We start from the raw sequence: 11,770 nt of genomic DNA, 5'->3' as shown, positions 1-11,770 counted from the left end.
AAAAAAAAAAAGTAAGTTTGGGGACTAGATTTAAGTTAGCTACAACAGAGAGGCATTCTTTAAAAAGAAATACTGCATTGTTACTGAGACTGTGTAAAGGTGATTTTTTGTTTGGTACTTCAGAAAAAATGGTTTAGGGTGGACAGAAATAAATAATACAAATCTCTGCACCTGTGTAACAATTACTATTCCTTACCACATTTTAGCTCCTCAGCAGAATTGCATTACAACTGCTCTACCAAGCAAATTAACTAAAACATAGCTTTGGAAACTTCATTTTTAACACAGGTGAGCAGTATCATTTTAGTTTGCTGTGTTGTGTTTTTTTGTTTTTTTTTCATTTTAGCATACTGTTGTTTATTTATTTTTAGCATATGAGGCAACTTCTCACTACACTTTTGATCGAACATGTTTTGACCCATCAATGATATAGTAAGTAACTCAATCTTTACTCTGAACAAAAGACAGGACAGCTTATGTAGAGATAATAACCCCGAAGCAGCATTTTATTTTATTCATTTAATTCCAAAACATTTAATTTAGAAGTCCGGCATCTCAGTCATCCATCTTAACATGGGCTAATAATGACATAGTGTTGTCAGAATACACAGACAACTAAACAGCCAGAATTTACAAAAAAATAAATTCATGATTCTTCAAAACAACTGCAAAAGGTTACAAGTATCAAAACTCTTAGGTAGATGCACTGCATTAAAAGAAACTGTGCACATAAGTTAGAGGCAAAAAAAAATTGCTACTGAAACCTCACATTTCAAACAGTTTATTGTAAACTGATGAACAGGGCTGTCATTTCACATCAGCTTAACTGCTTTCATTGACTGGAAAAAAAATTGAGGTGGCTAATTGACTTTGCATGCACAAAATGTACTGCTTAACAGAACTGTCAGCTCATTTCAAATGGCAAAAATTTTAACTGGAATCTAATCATCCTCAATCGCTTTCCATTATTCTTCCCCTTATGTTCTAATCAACAGGCAAACTAAAAATGCCTCATTTAATATGCATCTTTCTGCACTGTTTAAGTGCACCTAAGATAAATAGGGCCAATAAACCAATCGATCCATCAATGCCCATGAAGACTCATCTGAAACTGCTTCTTGATAAAGTGGACAGCAGATCTGAACAGCTGTACAATACAGATATGCTTAGCACTAGATATTTAGTGTGACTGTGGCAAGGTAATATTGGTGATGACGGGGATTGTGAAGTGGATGAAAGACAGATCAGAGAAAAGCTTTTTAATTATTGCCCTCTCCTGCTTCTTCATCTTGCTGGTCACTCGTCCACAGAGTGAGGTTATCTCGAAGTAACTGCATGATGAGAGTGGAGTCCTTGTAGGAATCCTCGTTTAGTGTGTCCAGCTCTGCTATGGCATCATCAAAGGCTTGTTTGGCTAAAAGGCAGGCTTGCTCAGGGGCATTCTGGATTTCATAGTAGAACACCGAGAAATTGAGTGCCAGCCCAAGCCTAATTGGGTGAGTGGGCTGCATGTGCTCTTTGCTGATTTCAAAGGCCTCTTTATAGGCAGCTTCTGAGGCTTCCACGACACTGTTCTTCTTCTCTCCAGCAGCAACTTCTGCCAAGTAGCGGTAATAATCTCCTTTCATTTTCAGATAAAAGACCTTGCTCTCATACTGGAAGTCATTGCAGTTCTTGATCAAGTACTTATCGAGGAGAGCCAAAACATCATTGCAGACCGTCTCAAGCTCCTTTTCTATCTTCTCCCTATAGGCTTTGACCTTCTCCAGCTTCTTCTCATTCCCATCCGCCATAGTCTTCTGCTCTATGCTGCTGATCACACGCCAGGAAGATCGTCTAGCTCCAACTACATTCTTGTAGGCTACAGACAGCAGGTTTCTGTCCTCATTTGAGAGAGGCTCATTCAGCTCAGTTACCTGAAAATACAGACAAAGATCAAATTTAAAGGGCTTGTCTGAAGAGCATGGGAGCTTGCATCACATGGTACAAGATTCAAAATTCCTTCTAGACAGGAGACAGTTTGTAACACTGAAAATTTAAAACTGGTTTTGCAGTCAAGACATAATGAATACCCCCACAGTTCTGCTGTAATAGAACTGGTATTTAAAACCCATTACAAAGCATATTCACTGAATGAGGGTGAGTCAGACTGGAGTAACGGAGAAGCATTCGCAGGAGGGCTCAGTTCTTAGGAAGTCTTTGCTATAATTATGTAGACTACATATTTAACAATGAATTTAAATGTACCTAGAATACCAGTTTTACGAATCTGGAACACAGCACAGACACTGGAAACTGATGCAGTCCTTGCATTTCTTTTCCCCTGCTGCTTGCTTTCATTCTACAGCAGAGATGGAAGCGCTGAAGTCAGTATGATTAAGCTCTGCTTAGTACAAATGGAATTAGTGTTTCATACTATCTTTCACTTAATGAGCAATTATATAACGTAATGCAAAAGTTATCTGGATATCTGTAGACTGATGGGTGCTGACAAATTTCTGGGATAAACATGGAAGAAATTTAATACTGCATTTAGGCCTTTTTCACTCTGATAATTAGGGAAAAATGCCTTTCAAACTCAGTCACTTTGAGTTGTTCAATTTTTGCACATTTAGAAACATGAAATTAAGCTGAGGAATTAGATTAAAAACACAGCTCAACTACTTTTAAGAATACTGCATTAACTGCATTGAAAGAAGTCATTAGAATTCTAAGGATACATACTTCCATGTGAAAGTAAACCCGACGCTGCTCACACTGCTAAAATCATTAACTACTTTCAAAAAATGTGCATATTTACACCACATGACACATCAAAACATCTGCAAATACTTGTACACTGCAAACAACTGTCACAGATATTTACACTATTTTTAGACCTTTGGTGTAGCCAGTGTACCATCCAGTGAACACATCCTTCCTAGTCTAAAGAAATAGTTTATATGAATTATACACCTTCCAGTGGAAGGTGTCCCTGCCCATTGCATGGGGGGGGGATGGAATTAGATGATCTTTAAGGTCCCTTCCAAGCCAAGTCACTCTATGTTTCTATGATTCTATGAATTATCTGTTTCCATAAGAGAGCTTACGGAAAATTTAGTTGTCTCCAAAATACCTCTTCCCAACAGCTCAAGGGGCCTCAATTCCCACAAGACACTGCTCTGCCTGGTCTAATGTAATGACAGACTGTCTACAAAGGGTAAAATGCACAGGAATCAACTCTAATGTAGTTGTCACAAGCTTCTTCATAGCTTCCACTCCACATTATCCTAGGCACAATCTCTATGATCTACCTGTATTATCCTCTCTAGTAAAGACATCAACTCCTAGATGTCAGGGCTCAGCCAAGAGATTTTTATTCCCTACGGTCTATTAGAAGAGCATTTCCTTTTACAGAAGTAGAATACAAACCACCACAGATTATCACTTGCTTCTTTGTCTTTCCTACACTACTGGAGAACTTCACTTGAAAGGTCTGCACTTGAAAGAACTTCAAGTTCTCTCAGAGTGGCTTATTTTAAAGGAATCAATGATGCTTTGTTAAAACTTCAAACACCATTTAACAATAAAGCTTTTTCTCCCCACCTGTCTTCATTAACATATCAAGCATTTTTTCTTGTATTTTTGAAGATAACATACTACTGTGCTATGTTACCTGTATGTTGAGTATGAAAAACTATACAGGACAAAGGTAACTATGGATGCACAAAACTAACTTGAGTCTTGGTGGGACAATAGTAAGAGATGTGCCACCTCTTGCCCTTGTAACCCAGACTCCATGTGACAAATGAAATCTACCCACAGCTACCCTAATTCTTTATCCAATGCATCATCATCACAGTTCTTCACCTCGTCCTCCACTTATCTCCTGTTTCTTACTCTCAACTAGGTGCTACAACATTCATATTCAATCCCTTTCCCTCTGCTTCAGATTAGGGACCCTCCTAAATGCTAGTGTTCATCTATTTGTGAACTGAGATATACAGTCACCCTAACCCTTATTTATTTCTTCTACCTCCTTAAGGTGACTTCTTAAGCTTTAAAACAGAGACAGTTATCTTCTGTGTAGTGAAGACACCAGAATGGTATTTTACAGTTTCTAACAAATACCCTGAGAAGCACTGAAAAAAAATAGATTACTAAAACCTGAATTTTTACTATACCATTCAGCTGGTGTATTTACTTACATCCTTGTAAGTCGTCAATTTTCAAAATTTCATCTCATTTGTCACAAGAGGCAAAATACAATCTTACAGCAATACCACTAGCCTTGAAAGAGTATTCCAGATTTTTCTAGTCCATTCTCTCTCTGCAGATGTTACTCATTTTCAAACGCAGAGAACGCATCACAACACCCACCCTGAAAACGCTGATTCATAAAGCCCACTTGCACAGGAGATGCAACATTTGCAAATAACCTACACCTGAAAAGCCCTCCCCCCTTCCCTTCCTTAACCATAACTCAAATTCAATGCAGGTATTGATAAACAACGTATTTGCAGAAATTTCTTACATTCAAACTCTTAAACTGCATATTAACAGAGGGAGAAACTCGTAAAGTCTAGCATAATCTTTGGTCATCTTGGTTGGTTTTTACTCAACCTTCAGTATTAGAAGTAGGTCTACAGTCATTTTACCTTTTGAAAACTGCATACGTTAACTTTTAACTGGCCAGCTGAGGTTTAGCTTGTGCTAAATAAGGTTGCTAAAACTCTCTGTAAGCACTCGACCAACAAGACATCACAAGATTAAGAAATAGCAGGGAATACTCAAGGTACATTCACGTAAAACAGTCACAAACAAGAAATAAACCATCCCTCACAGGACTAGCTACAAAGCAGTTGTTCATATGTAGGAAAAAACGCTAACTACTTAGAATATGAAAGTACCTAAGAGAAAAGATTTTTAATAGACTTAAGAAACTATTTAAGATTACCACTAGACTGTACGGTTTAATATTCAAGATGGCCATAAACTCACTTGAAAATATTCCTTAAATAAAAAAGGAAAAGATAACAGAAGCTAATTCAATATACATAGGAGATGCTTAATAGCTTTAATACGTATCAAAAGTTACTCATGGGTCTTGGAGAATCAGCAAAAAATATCAGTTCAAGCCTCTCTCTAAACAATTGTGGGTTTTTTTGGTAATGAGTATTGTCTTTTTAGAATACATAAAACTAGGGAGAAAAAACATTCGAAGATTCTGGTCTTCCAACAAAGACTTTCAAAAATGTTTTCTAAACAATTAGCGACAAATTAAGAAACTGACTTAACTGTAAGTTTTGGACAACAGAGCAGAAACTTTCAACAACTATACAGCCTGTTGTCAAATATATTGCCTTCCCAAATGCAAGCCAATAGTCTGATGGCAAAGGAATAATCTTCCACAACAGAGCTATTCAAACCTAGCACAAAATAAAATTAGCTTCAAAACAGTCAATAGACTGAAGATCACCACTCAACATTAACTGAGAAATGTTTGAAAGCAGTTTAGACTTCCCTTGTTTCTTCAGACTTTTCACACTTCCAGTTAGAAATAAAAATGGACATTCATACGTCCATATTTAACAGTTTTTGAAGTGAGGTTTTAGCACTATATCAAAGGAATTAAATATTGTAATACAGAAATGAAGTTTTTAGGTTTGCTTTAAGACAGACAATACTTCTCATTTGGCAGCATCAACCACAGCTGTAACAGATGCAACATATCATAATTGGAAGACTACACAGAGCAGTGCCACAAGCCTCGAAGCACAAAGCTAATTAATTTCTCAGGTAAGGTACAGTTCAGATATCAATACCATACCATTTCTTAGCAGATTGTGTTAATCTAAAAACTGATAACCACTTCCAAAGCGAGCAGCACCTAACATACATGTAGAGTGCAGAAACTTGGTGTAACAGATGAGTAGCTGCTCACTAGTGATTCCTCCTGGGGTAGAAGTTGCCAATGCTCAGAGTGAAACTCATTCCTTTCCAGTCTCACCTTTCAACAAGCCTCAGGATGTTAGTGTCATTTCCACCTCACCTCCCTCATTTTTATTTCATTAGTCCTGAGCCATTTCCATCTCATCCCAAAGGTGATTTCTGAAAGAGAAATGGCAAACTATTCCCTATCCTGGTTAAAAATGTTGATGTTTTATGTCCATCTAAAAAACACATCTGCCTTCCTCATATAGTGGTTATATTACAAGAAACTACTCTCAAAGAAAATTATTTGACCTTTAGGGATCTATCAACTGTTCTATCAATTTCAGATATATTATGAAATTAAATAAAACCAGACATTTTTGCCTTTACATGTTGGGATGTAAAGAAAAGCTTGGAATGCTGAAGCATTTTTTTTCCTGTCCTCTGTTGTACCTATAACTTTTCCTTAATAGAAAAGATCTTTGGTTCCAGCAATGTAGTTTTACTTTTTAGACCTAGCCTTTCTGTAATGTTTGTTAGCAAAAACAATAGCACTTAATAGAAAAACCTAATTGTAGCATGACTTCTAAGTAATAACAACTTGGGTGTTGCCCCATACTTTTATTACGCAAGCACACCTCTCAAACCTAAGTTTAAACCAGAACAATTTCTTGTATCGCATAGCTTCAGTGTTTTATACCCAGCATTGGAGGCTCTATAGCTACATTTACTGTATAAAACAGTAAGGAAGTCATCTCAAAGCAAGGGAGGATATTGTTTATATTAAAGGCATCTCAATCCCTCATCCTACACACTTACCTCATCAACCCAAAACCAGACACTAATATGAAGAAGCTAGCGATACAGTATTAAAAATTCAGAACATCTCAAACTTAATTACCTTCACATACATAGATAAAGCCTACAAACTGAACTAGAACCTCATGCAATTAGGCTTAAAAAGCTCTGGATTATACACAGACTCAATACTTCTCAGAGTGAAATCAATTTATTTCACAACTGATTTTAAATTACCTATCTCACCTGCGATCCATCTCCATTTTCAATTGAAGTATAAACGTCTACACCTGCTACATACCTATACTACAAAAGCAATATAAATTAATGAACCTTCCAAGCACTACATATTGGAATTAATACTGACTGAAATATTAAGAGTTAGAGTATAACTGTTCAACTATTTAGTATTTACAATCAACATTTCAACTCCATTTCTGGAATGATCTACACCCATAAGGATTCAATGCAGTATTCTCAGTGTCTTTGTTCCTACAAGCAAAAACCTTTATGCCAAAAGCTTTTTTTCCCCAGTATGTTTAGAAGCAAATTTTTACCTACCGTGTAGGGTTATTTCAAATAGTTGGAATCCTAAAGCATTATTTAATGCAATGGGACTGCCACTGCCCTTGGACGAATGCCATTTAGTAGAGGCACATTTACACATGCATTTATTTGCTATTAAAACAATTCTGGCAGAATAAAAAAAAAGTTAATTAAACCCATTAATTTGTAACAGCTATTTAAGTGAACACTTCACTCTCTACACATTGTAAGTACAAGTACTGGAACCCTTCTAAGGAAATGAAAATTCAATAGCAACAAAAATATATTATTGAACAGTCATTTCCTTACTTAAGCTACACCTGTTATGTCATCTAGCTTTTCTATGGAATAGTGAACTGATAGGACTTAAGAATAAGTGTTTCTTCAGCTTTATAGCAACAGCTGAAATGACAGTTTTATCATACTTCTTCAGTGTCAGTCTCAAAGACAGGACATATATGCTTTTGTTAAAACAGTTTTTGTCACTTTGTTTTAGGAGCAACTACAAGGCTGCTGGCTATATTGTGGACTGTAGAATTGTGGTGATAAATACCTGGAACTGAAACTAAGCACTTGCATTTCTATTATACTGGAAACATGCTATTTTCACACAGCCACTTTAAAAAAAAATCATCTGTTATACGCAGAGATCTTTTTAAATCAAACTGAAGTATTGAACTGAGAATGCCTATCCAATTTAGAACACTGATTTCTTGTTGAAAGAAGCTTAACATCACTGGATTGCAAGATTATTTGAATATTCTTCTATTTGGAGAACTTTTCTCTAAATACTTATTTACAGTCATTAAAATTGAAGGAAACATTAGCTGTGTGGGAACAGAACCCACATAATATTTAATAGGTGTTTAAGCTCACACCTATAAAATCAACTCATTCTTAAAAGAGAGTTCTGGAAACTACCATCGTAAGAGTTAACGCCTGTAAAAGCCCAGCAACCAATGGATGCTACATTAAGGGCACACCACATTACATGAACAGCTTCATAGGAGGAAACTCACCTTTTTAATAGTTTGATTTTTGTATTTAAGTGTCTATAATGTCATGCATCATAAATGCTCAAGACTCAGCTCACCTACAAAGCGCTAACAAGCTCCCAATTACAGAAGCTCATCATTATACAATTTCTTAGAGAGCAAAAATAATATTAGAGAATACTATGGCATAAAATGAATGAAAATTGAACAGCAGTTAAGTCGGTTTAAGAAGACAACTAGACATACACACTAGTCATTTTTATGTATGCATTTCTGGAAGCGTGTCAAACATACTTTTTGCTTCACATGTGCAGAGAGCCATATATACACTATAGTTCAGCAATGCTAGGAAAAATTAAAAGCCACTGTCTACACCTAGAAATTGTGTCTTCTAGAGCAGCAGTGGATTTTACGGATTTTTTGGTTGCCTCCTTTAGAAATAGCAATGGAAAACGTTCTTGAGATGAATGAAGCTGTTAAAACATAATACATACCAGAAATTCTAGTAATATCATTAAATACAGTTCATTTTAATGTCTAGATCTGAAGTAGCAATACATCTTGAGTATCTCAGTATTAGATGTACTAGATTGGTCCTAATATTTATTATGCCACAGTAGGAAAGGTTGCTTGTACATTAAAAAAATACAAGGGAAACAAAATAAATCTCTCTTTCCTGCCCTCATTTAAGGAATGTGACATACATCCCAGTCCCTGAAGACGACCGTTTTTGTCACAAATACAAATTTATTTAATGTGAACTTGATTTGAAGCTGCTCTTTCAAACCAAAACCCTCCCATGTCTTTAAACAGCACTACTCTCAAGGGAAACCTGAGTCCTCCTGAGGCCTTCTGGTGTTCACAAAAAAGAGATTAACAAGACTGAAGAAGAGATTAACAAGACTATACCTGTTGCAAACAAATACAGCAAAGATACTATAAAACATTTACCAGCATTATCATTATCCTTAACGTTTAGATTCATGCTTTGTAGTGTGTTTTTAATGTTGTTTTTTTTTTTTCAAAAAAGAAGGAACTAGACATAGTAAGTTTGTTCATTCTCCAATTTTATTGTGTACCAGTACAAACAGGTCAGTACAATTCATTTTCATTGCTTGGCTTTGAAAGGAGCTGAGTTGCAACTGCAGCTTACTGTTTAAACACATGTCAGTATTCAACTGTGTAAGGAATGCACTGAGAACGTTACCCTACAAAGGAGAGGCAAGAAGGCAACGTTAAAGCTTATGAAACCGTGCCCCGAACAGCCTTTATACCCGGATGCAGCCACTAGACCATCTCCGAATTGGAGCGCTCACGTTTGCGGCCGAGGCCCGCGTTTCGTGCCTTTTATCGCAGAAGCGTCTAGAAAAGGAAGGGGCTCCCCTTGCCGGGCGCGGCTCTCCCAGGCACCCCCGCCCAGCGCCCCCAACCGCTGGCGTGGCCCGCACTGCCGTGGAAGGGGAGGCGCAGCCCAAGGTCAGACCCGTCTCCCCCTGCCCTAGTCCCCACAAGCCGGGGGGGGCGGCAGGGGGGTCCCCACGTGGGGCAGCGCCCCCGGGGGCTCGCCCCGTGCTCCCGCGGCTCGGCGGGAGGGCTGCGGAGGAAGGCAGGGGCACGGCCCCACCCCCGGGGCTGGGACCGCAAGGGGGGGCCGCGAGGGAGCCGTGCGAGAGCGCGGAGGAAATAAGGGAGGAAGAAAATGGCAGAGGCGGCCCCAGGTGCCGCCCGGGCCCCGACCCCGCCTCGGGGCAGCCCGGCCTCCCTTCCGCACCCTCCCCGCGCCCCGCCGGCCCGGCCCAGCCCCACTCACCGACTTCATGGCCGAGGCCATATCGTCGTAGCGCTCCGCCTGCTCGGCCAGGCGGGCTCGCTGCAGCAGCTGCTCTCGGTCCCCCATGGCCGCTTCCGTGGTGGCTGCCGGGCTGGGCACTCTGCGCCCCTCGGAGGGAGAGAGAGAGAGACGGGAGGGGGGCTACGAGCCGCGCCTCGAAACGCGCTGCCGGGGGCGAGCAGGGGCGTAGAGCGCGGAGGGGACGGAAGCGCAGCCGCCGCCTCACGCCCGGCCGCCCGCTCTCTGCGGCTCCCTCTCAGCGACCGTTGGGCTTCGCCTCAGCCGCGGCGGGTCGGCGCCTCACGCTCCCGGAGCGGCAGCCGCGCGCGCGCTGGCCGCGTCCCCTCACAGGCAGCGGCGTGTGAGCAGCCCCGCTCCGCCCGCCTCGGCGCCTCGCGCTGCCGCTGCTGCCGCCGCCTGCGCCTGCGCGCTGGGAAGGCAACGAGGGGGCGGAGCCGAGGGGGACTGCAGGGGAGGGGAGGGGGGCGCCGGCTCCCCCGCGTTCTATTTCTAGGTGACGTCACTTGCTATAAATAGCTACCCCGGGGCGCCGGCTAGGGAGGGGCGGCGGGGAGGAGGGCGCATGCGCGCTGCGAGTGCTGCATTTTACTGCTGCAAAGGTGGAGGTGGGCGCTGGGCGCGGGCACTGCGGAGCCGGCGCGGGGTTGCCGCCCGCAGCGCGCGCCGCGGTGGGAGGGGGCAGGAGCAGGACCAGCAGCGAGCGCGCGCCCAGCCCAGCCCAGCCCAGCCGCGGGAAGGCGGCGGCGCGCGCCGTGAGCGCGCGGGGGCTGCCTGCAGGGAGCGGGCGCGTCCCGCCCTGCTGCTGCTGCTGCGCCGCGGGACTGGGTGCGGGGTTTCAGCGCGTGTTGTACGGGCGCTCGGCCCGCGGGCTGCAGCGGGCGTGCTGCAGCACTGACCCTGCCGGAACCCCGCGCCGCAGCACCCACGCACGTTTGGGTTCGCTGCTGTCAGCCCCACACGAGGACAGAGCGCGTGGCGGCAGGGGACAGCGCCTGGTCCCGCTGCCGCCGCTGCTGCTCTCCGCTTAGCCTCGGTGCTGCTGCAGCAGTGCCGCCAGGGTCAGCCCTGACTCTGCCCGTGTTTGGGTCAACGTCATTTAAGATAAATGCTGCAGTAAGGTATTAAAAGAGACCGGAGGAATGTTTCAAAGAAAGCCTGTTGCTTATTTTTAAGGAGATTAATAAATATTGATAAAAATAAGAATAAATGTTAGCTATTGAAGTACAAAGATAAAAGGCATGTGTGAGATTGTAAACTGATTGCCAGAACACTGAGGGAACAGCTCCTGCAGTATTGTGAAGTACACGGCTGTACGTACACACAATGCAAGCTGAATGGTGCCTTTTTCCTAACTTAATTTTATTTGTACGTTTTCTAAGAGAAGGCAGAGAGATATAAAACCTTAACTGAATAGATCCCACATATCAACAGAATTCATTATCAGAATGGATGCAACACTTTTAATTTGAATGCAAAACACTGGATTTACCAAAGTATAAAGGTCTTTTATCTAAAGCAATCAGGAGCATGTTCTTGAAAAGGTATGATTCAAAGTCAAAATACAGATTTTAATACGACACATGCAAGAATAGCAAAAGATGGGCCAATTCAAAACCCCCAGTCCAGTTCTCCAATTTGGAAACTCTGCAGTTCAGAGTAACTCCTT

The 11,770-nt window shown here is 41.6% G+C and overlaps 1 protein-coding gene across 1 annotated transcript; it reads right to left on the bottom strand.

The window, feature by feature from the left end:
• Positions 1 to 474: 474 nt before the first annotated feature.
• Positions 475 to 10,525, bottom strand: YWHAH (tyrosine 3-monooxygenase/tryptophan 5-monooxygenase activation protein eta). The gene is made up of 2 exons (XM_068701377.1): positions 10,063 to 10,525; positions 475 to 1,916 (listed from the first exon to the last, which is right to left on the bottom strand). Exons 1-2 carry the CDS (start codon positions 10,147 to 10,149, stop codon positions 1,260 to 1,262), a joined length of 744 nt encoding a protein of 247 aa, XP_068557478.1. The 5' UTR covers positions 10,150 to 10,525; the 3' UTR covers positions 475 to 1,259.
• Positions 10,526 to 11,770: the final 1,245 nt, after the last annotated feature.

The sequence above is a fragment of the Anas acuta genome, chromosome 17 (genome assembly GCF_963932015.1).
Source record: "Anas acuta chromosome 17, bAnaAcu1.1, whole genome shotgun sequence".
Taxonomy (NCBI): domain Eukaryota; kingdom Metazoa; phylum Chordata; class Aves; order Anseriformes; family Anatidae; genus Anas; species Anas acuta.
Note: the sequence above shows the minus strand (reverse complement) of the source record. Positions and strands in the feature narration are given on the sequence as shown.

Excerpts from the sequence above, each read along its gene's own strand:
- YWHAH (XM_068701377.1), bottom strand. The coding sequence starts at position 10,149 with ATGGGGGACCGAGAGCAGCTGCTGCAGCGAGCCCGCCTGGCCGAGCAG. Across the intron at positions 1,917-10,062 it reads TGGCCTCGGCCATGAAGTCG|GTAACTGAGCTGAATGAGCC; the intron begins GTGAGTGGGGCT and ends CTGTATTTTCAG.